This window comes from Drosophila gunungcola, assembly GCF_025200985.1.
Source record: "Drosophila gunungcola strain Sukarami chromosome 2R unlocalized genomic scaffold, Dgunungcola_SK_2 000013F, whole genome shotgun sequence".
In the NCBI taxonomy this organism is placed as follows: Eukaryota; Metazoa; Arthropoda; class Insecta; order Diptera; family Drosophilidae; genus Drosophila; species Drosophila gunungcola.
In genome coordinates this window covers 136,574-154,196 of record NW_026453171.1, presented here as the reverse complement: position 1 = coordinate 154,196, position 17,623 = coordinate 136,574, and the positions used below count along the sequence as shown (strand labels likewise).

Genomic DNA, 17,623 nt, shown 5'->3' with positions numbered 1-17,623 from the left:
ACAGCGAAACCCTTGACATCCGACTACCGCTACACAGGGAAAAAAATATTGTATTTTGTTTATTTAAAGTAGTAAGTAAACTACTTTTGTTAAATACATTCCGGAAATAAAGAAGTAAAACAGAATTTTTAAATTGTATATCAAGTTCAGAGTTGAATTTTTTTTTAGGAGCACTCCAAAAAAAAAACTTCAGTAATCATTATTAATGCTTTGCAATATTTATTTGTAATTTGAGTGGGTACTTCAAAACCACTTAACATAAGATTTCAGAGAAATAATGCATTCGTTTGTCAGTTTTTTATAACACTTATAATCACAGGTGCAGTAACCGTACAAAGTAAATAACGTGAGCTATTTACAACAATTAACAAACTTACCACAGGGTATAATTACCTTTTTATACTTTTCAAAGCAATTTAAACAATATTTACTTTCTTGACCCTCAGACATCTCTCTTTAATTTATAAATCCTCTTGATCCAGGAATAAAGCTTTTAAGCCAACTCCCGGTCAACTCACTTGTTGTGAACTCATAACTGGTAAATGGAAATTTGTAGACGATGTCAAATTTAATTAAACGCCACTTTCGACCAGGGCCATGAATAATCGAGTGCAAATAAAGAGAAAACGAAATTATTTTGGATTTGTCACTGTCGCGGTTTGTTGGCAGTAAGTGGATGACGGCTCTGCTCTGCTCTGCCCTGATCTGCCTTCGTTCCTAACCTGCTAACTCCACCTGGCCGCTCACCTGGTTGCCAATGAGACAACGAGCAGCACTCGAAACAAATTGCCACATCCTGGATGTCTCGTCTTGACTCGTCTGGAGCTCGTGCACCTTGGCAACCACAGCAATAACCTCAACTTTGCCGCATAAATCTTCATCAGTCAAAGTAAGTAGAACAACAGAGCAACGATTGCCACTGACATGCTCCTCTTTGCCAACTCAGGCAATTTACAGGTCTGAGACTCACTTTCGCTCTCACTTTCGCTTTCGTTTTATTTATTTATTTTATATTGCGTACCGGCTTTAATTAAAATTTATTTAAATACATTTTTTGGGCAATCATTATGCCTGCAAGGACACGCTCAAGTTTCCTTTGCTTGCGGCTGTGCGAGCGTGATTTATAATGAAAAGTTCACAGTCGCCGGTCGGAAACGCTAACGAAATGCAAACATGCATACTAATTACATTTAAAACCGTCAGCTAAGCCAACTTAAGCACGAGAATAAATCCTTTTCGGCTCAAGCCGGGAACGCGGAAAGGCGAGTTACAAAAAAAAAAAAATAAATGATTACAAGTGTAGGATGTGTAAAAAGGATCTTCCTTCCTTTGTCGTTGCTGTTGCTGGGCGCCTCATCCGTGGAAATTATTTGTAAATGCTGCTCAAAGCTGCCGCTGAGAAGCTTTTCTTTTTCCCATTGCCTATGGTTTGCCCATTCTCGTTTCCAGCTTATTATTTGCATATTTCAGAGAAATGAAGGAGTGGATACTTTTGGCTGGCACGTGTGAGTGGTGGATTGCTTCGAAGCCACTACAGTTGGGTCGGCAATAGTCGAATTCGCTCTGGACTGAACAATCTATGCTAATTCAATAGAAAGGCTAACCCAAAAATGAAATATCTCACTGCCACCTCTCTCCAAGGAGCGCCTCAATGTTTCTCATTCAACAACATTAAGTAGAATTAAATTCCAACACGCCTCTGATGTGGCTAAGAGGGTTCTCTTTCTTTCTGCCACCACCATTACACTTCTTACATTTCGTTGCCATCATCTGGCGGGTCCTCTGTTTGCACAGTTTTCTTTTCTTTCACCACCAGCTTTTGACGTTTTAAACAGAATTTCTCAAGCACAAACTCAGTGAGAGTGCGAGTTATAATGAAATTATGAGAGTGCGTGCGCAATTTTTTTATGATAATGTATTTAATGAAATGCCATATGGTTGTTTATTAGCATATTAAATATTTACGCTGACAGTTGGGGCGCCGTCGACTGTGGCCACATCACGTATACGCCCCCGTATCTAACTCGCAAGAGTCGCAAATAAACAGAGATTTATTTGTTTCTTATTTGCAGTATAAAATGGTAATTAGCTGCAATGTCGCATACAATTTTGATTTGTTTCTGAGAACATTGCCGTCCATCTGTTGCTTTAATTTTCTATCCCAGCGATTTAATTAACGGCAACCACCTGAAATCAGCACACATCTCAATGAGGATCTCAATGCCCGAGTGCCTATACGAACTTTCGCCTGATTGGTTAACGGCAGCTGCGACTTCTCCCTCAGTGTGTATCTGTGTATCTGCTTAGCAATTACGTGTGTGCCTAAGCTATGAGTACGCACACGGATGCCTGTCAGATGATTAAGCTAAGCAAACATTCATACAAATAGACGTTTCGCTGCTTCACTGCATTTCAATTATTCGGGCCTCGAGCCTCAGGGAAAGCAATTGAAAGTTGCTTTAAGGGGGATCAATAAATCGATGAATAACCCATCAACTGGATCACTTTATGAATATCGAAAGGACGGAATCGTGTAACACGCATACCCAGCCCGCAATTTTCTGCAACATGGCACACTTGTCACATTCACAGGCATGCAAAATGGGCCTACAACCTCGGTCGTTGGAAATACGTTGAATTGTTGAAAGTCACTGGCCTCTTGGCGTGTTCCCGCTCCACACGAAGCCCCTTTTTTGATGTACAAACGGAGAAAAATATTTATTTTAATTAAAAACAAAAAACAATACAATTTTAAAGTTGTATAAAATGATTAACTACCAAATTTCGAAGAAAAAGAGTTTAATAAAAATGTGGTATGGCTTAAATTTTTGAACTAAAAGCATTTGCCACCAAACTTATTCTGCACAATAAATATGGTTTTAATATACATTTATTTATTTGCTTAAAAGCTGTCCTATTCATTTTTTATACAACATACGAACAAAATTTGATGCTATGGCTAATGCTTATGGCTAGCTACAGTAAAAGTTTTTTTTAATGATACTTATCCGTTAATGCAATTTACATGTTTTGGTAAATGGAAATAGCAACCTAGCTGGTAGTTGAAATCATGATTACTCTTGCGATTTAATACAATTATTAGATCTTTAGCTAAAGAGGATATAGTTTTTGTGTTTAAGTACTTGTATTTCCAAAACCAAATGCGATACATTTTGTTGTGATAGGAAAATTCGGCCTAAAAAAATTGTACGACTTTGTTTTAGGTATTCAGCATAAAACTTAAGTAACTACTTTTTAAGAGGAACATTTAATCCTTAATTTTTCCTAAAACATATAATTTATTTCATACATTTATTTAGGGATTCTGCTCTCAATGCATGTGTATATAAGTATCTAGGTAACAAAGGCAGCTACAAAATGCTGGCAGGAATGCCGTAGATTAAGGCAAGTGATACATCAGCTGTTGGGGCGTAAAGGGGCGGAAGGGGCGGCAGTGAGCGTTGGGGGCGGGACAAGCCCGCAAGGGGAGTGGCCTGGGCCAGGCCTAAAAACGGGTTAATGAAAATGAATGCGACACTCGCAGCTCTTCCGACTCTTGATCAACACTTTTGTCATATACAATCTATGTTATGCACATGTGAGTGTGAGTGTGAGCGCGAGTGTGGGGCTCCTACTCGTGTTTCTGTGCACTTTCCATGGACCTTTTGTGTTTGTCCCATGGGGATTTTAACATAATGAATGAATATGAATTTACTGTGACATTTTAACTGTGGCGATATTTTTCGTGCTGCTGGCTTTTAGGCGCTGGCTCTTTGTTTTCTCGTTTGTCCCGCTGCTTCCGTCAAGTGAGTGCACCTAATGCGACCATCCCATATCCTTCATCCCTCGCACAGACACACTGATATCAATCATTGTGGATAATAAAATGTGCCAGTGACTGACTGATGCAAGACTGCGGAGCGAGGTGAAGAAAAACACAAGTCAGCAGCTAAGGTCGTTTTTTTCAGCTTTCTAAGGGACCCCTTGCGGGGCCAGACGGTTGGCAAATGTATCATTAATATATAATGCGCCAAAAAGTATGCAAAACTTTCGGTGCTGCGACTTTTTGTGCAAAAGCTGTCAACAGGACTCGACTCGACTCGACTCAACTCAACTCGACTCCCTACCCGCACATTAAGCGACTTTCGTGGCAGCTAAAAGCCAAAGTGGGATTAGACTGCGGTCCCATATTGGATTTTTATTTCAGAAGGTTATTAAATGATCCACCCATGAGTGCGACTGTCTGTCTCTCGGGAAAAACCAGAACGAGAACGAGAAATAAAGAGACTGTCAACATTTGCTTAACAACTTTCGCACACAAATCAACTTTAAGGCCTTCTGCAGCTAGGAACACATAAAACCAACAGCCATCGAGGCATGTTAAGCCAACTGAAAATTGCCTCTCGGCTGCAACATCTACTGTTGTGCCAACAACCACAAAAGAGTCGGCTTATTAACTGCCTGACAACTTTCGCAGCATACATCAGAGCAGCTGCAGTTGGGCTGCACCTGCAGCAAGCTTGTGGTTGCCAACAGAAATAATTAAAAATAATTACGACCATGGCAGCAGCACTACCGAATGGAAGTTAGACCTGCCGGGTACATGAAACTGGAATTGCTGCCAGTCTAAAGTCTCTCTTTCTAAGCTGCCCAATGGCAGTCGTCGTACTCGTTGCAGTCAAAATTAATAACAGCACATAGGAGCCAAAAAGAAACACACAGCATGCCAACCAGGCCCTGTCATTTCTTTGCAGATTTTCTCAGCTGCAGCTATTGTGAAATATGCACAGAGGAAAAAGCCCAACCGAAATGCAAGTGTTTAACTCTGATTCAAGGCACGCTTTGTCCTTAAAAGAAAAAGTTTAGGGGACTATACAAAATTCTCGTCTCTGAGTATTTAAATTTAAATTAGTACAGGTTAAACGACAAAAGAACTCATTTAATGCTTTTAACCACCTTTATTTAAAAAAAATAAAATTAATGCACTATTGCCTCTTCAAAGCTTTTTTCCTGTGTACGAAATGGCTTTCATTATAGAACTCCAGCAGATGCGTAATAATAGCAATTGCATGTAGTTTCTTCTCCATTTGCCTTTTTTGTCAAGTACTTAGGCCACACATAACGTATTCGCCATGCGGTACGTAACAAAGTCATGGGAATGTTACGATGTGTTGAGTAATTCATCAGTTTTCGGAATTTCACACCAGTTCAGTTTGCATGTTATGACTTTTGCTTTTTTCGAATAACTTTTAATCATGCATTCCGAAATCAAACCAAATTATAATTAAACCCAGTTCCATTGGGTGCCCTTATTCCTTCAATGGGTCTGAGGGTGAAACACGTGTAGACAATTCTCGGTCTGATAATGGGATGTGGCTTAAGTGCTACATGAACAAGGACAACCATTTAGCAAAAGGGGCAGCTCGTGCCAGGCCCTGCTCCTGGTCCTTCTCCAGATCCTGCTCCAGCTAAAGCTAAAATTATTTTAGATTGTCGCTCAAAGTTTGGACAGAAGGGCTGCTATACATCATAGGCCGTTCTAGAGGCCATTGCCTCGGCTTTCAGCTAAGCTTTGCTTATGGCCCGGCCAGCAAATTATCAAATCCATCCTACGCACTGTCCTGGACTTCGGGGATTGCCCGGAGGAGGCCCTGGGAGAGCCATCTAATGTCCGCACGTAGCCGGACGCCCGGCCTCTGGCCCTGTGAAATTGAACATATGTGCCCCAATTTGTAAGAGTGTGTCCTGTGTATTTGAGAATTGTGCAATTTTTCAGGCCGCACGCACACACACACGCCCATCGGGCCCAAGGGATAATCAGATTGCGACTGAAAGGAGCTGGAGCTGGTGCTGGAGGTTTGAGACGGAAACATTTGCCCAGTATGTATTCCTTTTGACAAACTTTATTTAATGCCGTAATTTATTGTGGCAGGATCGGAGAACCGGACCGGAGTGCGTGGCTACAAATTGAAACCGAATTGAGGTCCTGGCAGGACCAACAGCCTCAGGCCAATCGCTCGTCTTGGCCATTAGCTATTTATGCAATTAACATCAAGAGTCAGACGGCGGCTATATTGCATATTTGCACAGGGTGCCAATATTTGCTCAAATAATTTGCAGCTGATGCCGAAAACATTGGGTCCAGATAAAAGCAATTTGCTTTCAGGCTCGCTTTAATTACACGCAGGCATCGCTAGCAGGGTTCTACATTTCGTTTTTTAAATGGCTAGCTCCCTTTTTTTTTAAGATAATTCAGAGAGCTGTCAAAGCACAGCGCTCTCAGATAACAATGCCGCCAAAACTGCCACGGATTGTAGCTTAATATTCGGGGGAACCGCAAAAACGGCCAAACGAGAAAAAACTCAAAAATGGCAGGCCGTTATGGGAATTCGCCCAAAACAAACATTGGCCCAACGCCACGCCACTCGCACAGAAAAGCACAAACAAATTGTCGCGCTCAGACGGGACTGAAAATGTCTGCGAGCGATGCCGTTTTGATCAGCCATTGAGGCGGCTTAATTACTGCGACCAGGCAGCATGATGGCCCAAAACACCCGGCCAACAAACAAAATGGCCAAGTGAAAAATCCCCAAACAACACAGCCAAACGCGACCCACTCAAAAAAACACATTTTGCGAGCGAGCGTAAAAATTTCAATAGATGGCCCGGCTCTATGAATGTCAATGAGAGAGCGCTGGCATATAACCTATATAGCCCCAAGTAATATAAAATAAAATTCAAATCTTTATAGGCTGGCAAAGAACTGAGCGAATTTTCGGGGTCATCGAGCTGGCAGCGTAAAAAGTTTTCCGCTCAATCTTGCGCTGCACACAAAACTTGTAATTGCCCCAGACTAGACGTGAATGTGCTGCCTCATTCCATCGGCAAATAACTCAGAGTTTAAAACAAAGGTTGTGGGTGCTGTGGCAACCTTTGCCTAGTTTTCGGCATCATTTATTACGTATACGCAGCGTCTTCCGCTCTGGTTTTTTTCGTTCCCAAGTTTAATTGCTTTCTGCTGTTTTTAACGGCCCACCCAATTGTTACTTTGTTATTGTTGCCGCTGTTGGCCACTTGCCAATGCACTCGAATTCACACAACTGCACGCAGCTGCAATGCAGCCGCTGTTGCATATTCAGAAGCACTGCAGGTCGATACCCTAAGATAGGGTTAATCGAACGTAGTTAGTAACTGGTCGCAGTAATTTCAAAATTCGAAAATGAACCATATATTTAAAGAAAATTAATAACTGAAGTGAGTTTTTCAGGTCTATTTTAATTCCCTGCTTATTTTACCTAATTGGATATTTGACCAAAATATTATTTTTGATATTATTTAAGTTGATCAAAAATTGTACTTTTTTTTGGATTTCATTAACTTGTGTTCAATTAAATTGACTATAAATCTTTGGAAATTACCTATCTTCGACCTTTTGAATTTTGTAACTCTCTCGGCTGAGTCTTAACCATATAATATAATATATGTTTTCTTAAAATGCTTTTCAATTTTTATTATTCCCCGTCATAATAAAAGTGAAGATTGGTTGAAAATTACTTGATAATTTTGGTTTTTTGAGCAGAGAAAAATATACATCAATATTAAATAATAATATTTTCCCAATCCAATTAAATATTAACACTATGTTGTTTGTTTTTCCGTCGATCAAGGTAATTGAAACGGAATCCAAAGCGCTAACGAGAGTAAAATAAAAATATTAAACTTTTTCCTGTAAATTAAGAGTATGCGCAAGGTCTGCTTGGGTGCTCGAAGTAACGCCTACCGCTCTGTTTCTCTTTTTCGCCAAAGGACACCACAAAATTAAGCCAAATGCTTGAGTTCAGTGAACCAAATATGGAACAGTTGTTGGTTGGCTGCTTGCTTGTGTTTTCGTTAATTCTTATTTTTATTTTATAATTTTTACATTCCGCAGAGTGAGAAGGTGTGTGTGTTCCGCTTTTCAGAGAAAGCAAATGCGCATAATTGTCGAGACCGAGCCATAAAAATGTAAAACATGACAGGCGCCCATAATTGTTAGTTGGCTGTCAATTCGTGTTCGCAGCTGGATAAACGGGTGAAGTTTTTGGCCGGGACTGTTTCGGCTGGTTTAATTAAGTGCGCTCTGTTTTCGAGCCCCCCGCTCCCCAGCCACTCAGTCCCTTGAGTGGGGCAAATCAATTCGAAGCGGATGCCCCCCACTCAGTCGCCGAATATCAAAGTACATGAAATCGACTCGAGGGGAGTGGCAAACTTTCGGCCAACAATGGCTAAGAAAACGGGAAATGAAAAACGCTTTGACTGTATAAGAGCTCAAAAAAAGGAAATGACACATCAACACAATTGTAAGCTGTTCGTATGTGCGGCACTCAAGCGGCAGCATCAACAAAAAAAGGGACTGGTTGGAGGGGCGATTCAAGGCGAAATAAATAAATATGACACGCGCGAGCGCATGAGAAATGCGTCAAGCCCCCGGGCGCCAAACGCTGTTGACAATACCAACAACTGAGGCTGCAACAACAATAACAAGCCAGTGAGGCGGACATGTACGGCAAATAAATAAGGGCCAAGCGGAGCGCACCCACTTCAACAGTTGCCTATTTGATACCCCTTGAATTTCCAAATCGAAACATTAGGAATTTTCCCTTAACAAAATTACAATGTCATATCTCAATTAATTTAATAAATACAAACTCTTTTTTTTTTATCAAATAACATATCACACATAGCTGGTAAATTGTTTGCTCACCAAATGCAACCACTTTATTTTTTGTCAGAAATAAATTCTGCTCAATTAAGTCATTTTTGTGTGTTTGAAAACGTATAACTTTTTAATTTTGTTTGATATGCACTAAACGATAAGCTTTAAAAGCCATAAATAACAGTGCCGAGACCAAAACAAAATTTATTAAATTGATAACTAATTATTTATTTTGTAGACTTATAAAATATTTATTGCTTGCACTTTATCGCAATTTTAAAGTAACAGAAAATTGATAGCGTTGAACTAAACATAAATGGATAGTTTCGAAATATTCAATGAACTTATATTTATAAGTTAAATAATTTGTAATAGCGTATTTTCTTAAAGGAAAAAAATATATAATACATTTTAGAATCTTTCAAGTAAATTACAAAATATTCCTTTGCTTGGAATAATAAAGCAAATTGTAGAAAAGATAAAATATGAACTTCTACTACTACTATTAATGCCACTCCAAATAGTTTTCAGTTTTGAATATGCTTAAATATGCTTTCTTTTTAAATTGTAACTAATAATGGTGGCAGCTTAGTAAATTTACATTCCGCAGAGTGAGAAGGTGTGTGTGTTCCGCTTTTCAGAGAAAGCAAATGCGCATAATTGTCGAGACCGAGCCATAAAAATGTAAAACATGACAGGCGCCCATAATTGTTAGTTGGCTGTCAATTCGTGTTCGCAGCTGGATAAACGGGTGAAGTTTTTGGCCGGGACTGTTTCGGCTGGTTTAATTAAGTGCGCTCTGTTTTCGAGCCCCCCGCTCCCCAGCCACTCAGTCCCTTGAGTGGGGCAAATCAATTCGAAGCGGATGCCCCCCACTCAGTCGCCGAATATCAAAGTACATGAAATCGACTCGAGGGGAGTGGCAAACTTTCGGCCAACAATGGCTAAGAAAACGGGAAATGAAAAACGCTTTGACTGTATAAGAGCTCAAAAAAAGGAAATGACACATCAACACAATTGTAAGCTGTTCGTATGTGCGGCACTCAAGCGGCAGCATCAACAAAAAAAGGGACTGGTTGGAGGGGCGATTCAAGGCGAAATAAATAAATATGACACGCGCGAGCGCATGAGAAATGCGTCAAGCCCCCGGGCGCCAAACGCTGTTGACAATACCAACAACTGAGGCTGCAACAACAATAACAAGCCAGTGAGGCGGACATGTACGGCAAATAAATAAGGGCCAAGCTGGAGCGCACCCACTTCAACAGTTGCCTATTTGATACCCCTTGAATTTCCAAATCGAAACATTAGGAATTTTCCCTTAACAAAATTACAATGTCATATCTCAATTAATTTAATAAATACAAACTCTTTTTTTTTATCAAATAACATATCACACATAGCTGGTAAATTGTTTGCTCACCAAATGCAACCACTTTATTTTTTGTCAGAAATAAATTCTGCTCAATTAAGTCATTTTTGTGTGTTTGAAAACGTATAACTTTTTAATTTTGTTTGATATGCACTAAACGATAAGCTTTAAAAGCCATAAATAACAGTGCCGAGACCAAAACAAAATTTATTAAATTGATAACTAATTATTTATTTTGTAGACTTATAAAATATTTATTGCTTGCACTTTATCGCAATTTTAAAGTAACAGAAAATTGATAGCGTTGAACTAAACATAAATGGATAGTTTCGAAATATTCAATGAACTTATATTTATAAGTTAAATAATTTGTAATAGCGTATTTTCTTAAAGGAAAAAAATATATAATACATTTTAGAATCTTTCAAGTAAATTACAAAAGATTCCTTTGCTTGGAATAATAAAGCAAATTGTAGAAAAGATAAAATATGAACTTCTACTACTACTATTAATGCCACTCCAAATAGTTTTCAGTTTTGAATATGCTTAAATATGCTTTCTTTTTAAATTGTAACTAATAATGGTGGCAGCTTAGTAAAATTAAAAATCGAATACGAGGTAATTCGCATTGAATACATGTTTAGTGAATAGTTTTCCTTGGTACTTTTAAGCCTTTGAGCCACAATGGAAATCTTAAGCATATCCTTCAGCTCCATGTACCCAGAGTCACCTCCATCGCGTTTGCAGGATAACACCGAAAATACAGCGACTATAGGATAAGCAACCAATGCGGCTCAGTTCTGTGAAATGTCGACGCCGTTGCTTCTGATGTGTCTGTGTGATATATTTTGGAATGACATAGCAATAAAACTGCTTCATCGCAGCAAGAACAACGGCAACACCAACGGCCACACAGACAATTGTTGGTTGTTTCCTGCTAGTTGGTTGCCTTAAACATGCTTATTTCGGCATCCTTTCCTCTGTATCCAGTGTACAAACTCCGTCTCCGACTTCACTATATCCCCACAGTCCCCCGCTCGATTGTGTGAGGAATTTTTAATAAAAGCGGCTCAGACGGGCTCGAGGATAGGCGGCTCAAAGCAACATCTCATGTAGGTTACTGGCACGCCCCGGGAAAAACAGCAAAGGCATCGCAGCTCAGACCACCACGAAAACTTTGTCCCCAGCACGTGTGACGTGTCCCGGTGTTAATAAAACGAATTTTACTTGGGAAATCATTGGGGCCTACACGATTTTTAGAGGCGCGCAACTGGTTTATGTTGCTCCTGTGGATTTATCGACATCTCAAAACTTATAGCGAGTATATCTGTTTTACGACCCTTGTCTGTCTGTCGGCGAGTGTTTTGGTTCAATTTGGGTTGCCACTTTGGCTAAAGGCTTTAAAATAAAATCGAGCTAAAAGCTGAGAGAAAGCGCAGCTGGTGAAGAGTTTTCGATTGTGGAGTGCTTTTTAATAGCCGAGAATTCTGGCTCAAGGCTGTTCGGTGGTCGTAAAAACAAGCCCAAACAATGCTAGGAGTCGAAACGAAGAGGGGGCCCGAAGCAATCTAGTTTGAGCTAATTTATGTCAGCATATAATTTGCCCGACAATAAACAAAACAATTCGCAGCCATGCTTGGACTCTGAAAATTAGTTGAAATCAAATGCATAAATTTTCTTCTTTCTCGGCTGACGAAGTTTTCTTTGCTCTTCTCTATAGTTACGTGACCGAAATAGTTGAGTTCAGCTAGAAAACTCTGTGCCAAGTGAATCAAAAAATAATGCTCATATATGTATTTACGCACTGGCTCACATATCCCGCGTTCCGCATCCCCAGAAGCAAGCTCCCGTTGTGGCAAAATAAAAACAATTTTCATTTATTTTTCCTGACGAAAACCTAAAAAACAACAAAAGCACACACTCAAGGGGCCGGAGAGGCAACAACACAACCTTGCTCGCAACACATAACACACAAAAACCTTGGCTGTCATATAAATGTCAAATCCATAAGTGTTACGAAGGCAACGGTATAAAAAAATAATCTTGGCGGTTTGACCCGCCTAGTATTGTGGGCAAAATAAGATAACCCCTGGATTTGCCTACAAAAATATATACTTTTGATGTCAACAACTTGCGGAACTTTTCGTTATTTCTCGGCACTAAACTTTGAAGCAGCAGTTTAATTAAAAAACTATTTGACAGTACTTAACTACTAAAACTCGATTGCCAACGGGTTTTAATCATGAAGGAAAATGGTAAATGCGGCCCCCTTCTTCATATAATTATTTAATATGTTGTATTCATATATTCAAGTTATAAAAAAAATTTAATATTAAACTAAAATAATATAAACTTTTGTAAGTAAAAAATTAAAATATTAAAATCATATTATGGTTGGTATTATTTTCCTAAGAGCAATTATTATTTTTTTCATGATACACAATTAAAGATGAAATCAATCTAAATCACAATTAAATAAATATTAAACACAAAAAGTATGATTTGTTGTATATGTTGTAAGTTGAATCTTTTTCTATTAAAAACTAAAAAATCGTTCTGAAACACCTTTTTTCATATTAATGTGTTAGTAGATTTTAAACTGAGGATATGTACGGAATTTTTTAGCTTCAAACTTAATTTTATCTTAACGCGAAAAAGAAAAAGCGGGAATATATATTATTCAAAAGCCACTTTTACCAGCTTTACACCATCTCATGTAGTCCTTGACCATCCTTGACTGAAGCCCCTCGTCAATTAAATGATTAATGACACTCTTTGAGCTACTCTCTAAACTCCGTATGCAAAACGTAGTCTGGAGCCCTTCCGGTTGAACTTTTAACCACACATTTATCACAAATTTATGTGAAGCCATATGCCATTAAAATCAACAACAGCGAAAGTTTATTTCTTGGAGCAGCTTTTGGGAATAAAAAACATGTGTATTTTGTACCCATTTGTATGTGTGGAGGGGCAATATGACGAAGAAATCAGGTCTGCCGCCCACGACCAATGGATATTGTGTGTCGGCCTTGAAGAAGCCGCCGGGTTTTTCCCAGAAGCAAGTGTGAATAACCTGGACCTGTCGGCAAATAGATCCTGCGAACCCTTGAGTATGTGCTTTGCATACTTTGATGCGCCTCCGCAGAACTCGGCGAATGGAAATGGATGAATGTGCGTGATGTTCGGCATTTGTCTGGGCCAATGCGTCGGTTCATTCATCAGTCTGACACCGCTGAATGATGTGCTCCGCCCATTGCCAATCACTCCACAATCAATTATTTTTATGCCGCTCCAAAGTCGCATAACTTCAGCATTAACTGGACTCAACGGGAAATCACGTCAGCTATTATCTTTTCTCTGCTCAATCAATAATTTTTCCCTTTTTAGCATCACGAGAAATATTTACAAAAATACTTAATAGCGACTGGGTAAAAGTCCGCAACATGCGAGCTATGTGGTAAAAAAGGGAAAACCGTTTGTTTGCCTTAAATGGCAAACAGCTGTGCAAATAAGTGCAGTTTTGCATACAGCGTGACACGCACACACAAACATCCAAACCGCAAGGGCAAAATTTATTTATTAATAAACCAGAAAACCAAATAACATGACACCGCGAAAGTACACGATCGAAAGTTTTATGAATTCATTATGGAAATATCTGCCGGAATTTATCGAGTTTTCCCTGTCAATTAATTTGAGAAAAAGAAACAAACTTCCCATCTCTGTGCATGTTTGCATGCAACAAAATTTAAATATTCATTTTTTCAATAAAAACTCTCCTTGGACATGCAAATACCATTTTTTTAATTATTGGTCTATTAGACCAAAAAAAAGGTTCCTTAAAATATCATAAAGCCTTTCTGTCAAAGTTGGCAATTTAAAATATCATAAAAGACTGTTAGGTTTAAAAAATATATAAAAATATCGTATTTTAATAAGGATTTCTATGGAGCTTTTTTAAAGGTAACTACAAATATTAAAACACACTGACGTTGACGATTTGCAATTGAAATATATTGTAAACAATATATAACAAACATATGAGTTTTAATTTAGGAGTTGCAAGCAATGCTTACAACTACCCTGAATAATTTACTACTTTGCTTATTAAGTTATTTTATCACAACAACTACAACATGACGAGATTGTATACAAAATCTTCACTTTGTTCTTTTAAAAGCCAATGCTATATCCACATTTATATTAATATCCATAATCATATAATGAAAACATTATTAGGGTAATATAATTATCATCATTATATCTATTGCCATTTTAACTAAATTTTAACTAAATTTAGCAAAAACAAAGGGTCTTAGCAGCATGCATTCCCCAATGATGCGCCAGGAATTTGCTTGGGTTTCGTGCCTTTCTGCCGGTTTTCCATTGCCAAGATGAGTAATTTCTGTTTGTCTGTGCCTAACCAACTTCAAGTAGCTTTTAGCCAAATGAAATGGCCAGACAGATGCCAGAAGGCCAACAAAATGGGCGAGTGGAAGGCGAAGGCAAGTCAAAGGAAAGCCAGACAAGGGAAACAATTTGCGCAAAAGTGAATTGCATTCGGAAAGTATACCATTTGAAAATTACAAAGCCCAGACGAACCACTGCCAAGGCAAATGATGCAAAATTGTATAAAAATGCAATTTACTGTTTTCAGAAATGACAAACGGTGACTGCAAAACGGAAAGCAGAAAATTTAAAGCTGAAAGCTGAAAGCCAGCGGGCAGACAGCTAAAACCAGAAACTGAAAACCCAAAAGCCAAACCCAATTGCAATAGTTTCGTGTGTCAACTGCAACATGCCACATGTAACGCAGCAGCAACAGCAACAGCAACAGCAACATCAACAGCAATTGCAACTGCAGCTGCAGCCAGCAGCGTTTTGGCCCTGACCAAGCTTCAACAGCATTTTCCAAGTGTCTGTCGCTCGTTAGTATTTGTTAGTTTTTGCTTTATATTTTATTTTGCCACAATTCTAGCTCTAACGCGGTGGCTGTGCGTGCCTCCCATTTGATGCATTGAAAGTGAGACTTCTGGCCCAGTGCCTGGTAGTATTATACGAAACTTTTTGCCCAGCCCACACTTGCCAACTCACACGTTGCATGTGGCAGCCGCACTCTGCGGTTCGCCATTCATCCCCAGACCCTTCAAACGGTCGCTGGACCAACCTTGATGATGGCGAATCTAGGACTGGGACTAACACTAGGACTGGGTCATGACTGCACAGGAAATAAAACCCATATCTGCACTTAAGTATTACGCTCTTGATTGCACAGCACTTTGTACATTAAATGTTCAATTTAAACTCATTGGGTCATAATTGCACAGTAAGTAATAACCATATTTGCGTTTAAGTATTAAACTCTTGAGTTAAATGTTTGATTTGAAAGCCGGTACTTGAAAACCACATATATATATATATATATATATATATATATAATTTGGCCAAATTAAATGAACTGTTTATCAATAATTTATCTTACTTTAACAAATTTAAGTTAAATTTTATACTAATTAATTATTGTTATTTAACAATTGGACAACCATCGGCCAACAAAGGCGATCCGATTGAATTAAATTGAACCCCATTAAACAAAGACAATCAATAAAATAATGTTAAAATGAGATCACAATAAAGTCTGCCAAGGCCAAATTATATAATGTGGCCTCTGTCTCAGTTTAAAACTTTAAACTTACAGTTTGTAAATAAATAAAAAAAATGTTTGTTTTTTAAGGATATAATAAGAATATACATATTGCCCACGTGTGCTGTAAAAACATTTCTATGTTTTTTTCAAGCTCTAAGTTAAGTAAAAACAAAGATTTACATACGAAAGGTTAAAAAAACAAAGTAAAGTAACTTTATAAAACATACACCTATATATATATAAAAACTGACTGCCATTATTTTTCCTCTGTATATGCTTCTATTTGGCCAGAACGTTTGTGGGTTCTCCGCTTTTGGGGCTCACACACACAGATGGGCACTAAATGCTTTCACCTTTTGACTTGCGCCAGAGCAAACAGAGACAAAAGGGGAAACTTTTCCGACTTTGTAGCGAAATTAAAATTCTTAGCACAAAAATTAAAGAATTTCAATTCGCATTCTACCCACCCCCACCCACACCGCAACGCCCATGTTTTCCGGAAATTAGAAGGCGACAAAGGAAAACCTTCGAGAGGGTTTGCATGGGGCCAATGGGTCGGGGGCAATTAGAACTGCCAGCGCCTGGCGCAAACAAATTAAATTTAATTTGAAATTAAATGAAAATAAATTGGATTATTTAATTAAAAAGCCCGACGACTCACCTCTGAGCAGGACCATCGACAGCAGCAGCAGCCAGCCGATGAGCCAGTTGAGTAATCCGAAATTGGCTCTGGATGGCAGGGACATTTTGCTGCTGTATCTGTGGTTGTTATCCGCAAGTTTATTGTTATTACGCTTGTAGTCGGCACGCGATCCGCCAGCACGGGGGAGGACTTGGCTGGTCAACTAACGATTCCGTCAAATTAGAGCCGGGCCCAACTCTCGGATAAGCTCTGCCTGGGGAGCAATGAAAGTGTATTCTCGGCTTGGCCCTGTTTTTGGTTCGCTTTCACTAAGAGTTTTCCTTTGTTTGTTTTTTTTTTTTTGGGTCTTTCTGGTGTTTTATTTTGCTTAATCCGTTTTACACAACTTTTTTTTTGGGTTGGGGAGGGTAGGTTGGTTAAAAGGTTTTAACGGGCTCCGAACACTTCAAACAGATCGTAAGCCCAAAAGCCACTAAGTAGGCAACACTCGGAGGGGACTCTAATTTATAACACTGGTTCACTGTACTGTGGCGGTTGGTTCAGCTCATTACTGGGCCCATGCATGTGGCTATTGCATTTTAATCGCCCGTCATTAATTCGCCATTAACACGCAGGCCTGTAGACTCATTAGGCCTGACACCCTCCACACAACACAAGTCTGACAAAATATTTGGCTAAAATTCCGCGCACATAAATCAAGAAACGCGTGCTTCGCTTTCGAGTCGCAGGATGGAACTGAATAGTAATCGGAGTTCGTCCAGCCAGTGAAATGACGAATGCTCCACATTCGGCTGCCTTCGGCACTCGGCCCCATTCGGCCAAGGGCTAAGAGCGAAGAGAGAAAGCGGCAAGAGAAATGCTCTCTTCAGCCGGGTTATTGGAGCACGAAATTGCCAAGCAACTTTGGAGTGGCGCTATTAAGACTCATTGTTTGTTTATTGCAAGTGCAATGCCAGGCACTCACACGTTATTGCGTTTTCATTAAAATATTTGTAAACAATGCTTTTTTCCCATACCTTTGGTTGATAGTTTCCACATTCAACCATGTGAATTTTCATGATTTTTAAGCAAAACATGAAATTTATTAGATTTTATTAAAAATTTGTGCAGGCATAGGCATAGGCATATGTATGACTTTGGTTGTATAACATTTAATAAGCAATTTTAAATTTGAACGTGACTTTTAATTATTTAGCCTTTATGTGTATATTCATTTATTGGGCTATAGCTAATAAAGTATTTATAAATGTTACAAACTAAATGCAA

General features: G+C 38.9%; 1 protein-coding gene across 2 annotated transcripts in view; it reads right to left on the bottom strand.

The window, feature by feature from the left end:
• LOC128256047 (zwei Ig domain protein zig-8) overlaps positions 1 to 17,078 on the bottom strand; it is a 52,521-nt gene extending 35,443 nt beyond the window's left edge. For both annotated transcript variants that reach the window (XM_052986095.1, XM_052986097.1), the window contains exon 1: positions 16,376 to 17,078. In XM_052986095.1, the coding sequence (XP_052842055.1) occupies positions 16,376 to 16,460 (85 nt within the window). In that variant the 5' untranslated portion in view covers positions 16,461 to 17,078. The remainder of the gene's footprint in view (positions 1 to 16,375) is intronic.
• Positions 17,079 to 17,623: the final 545 nt, after the last annotated feature.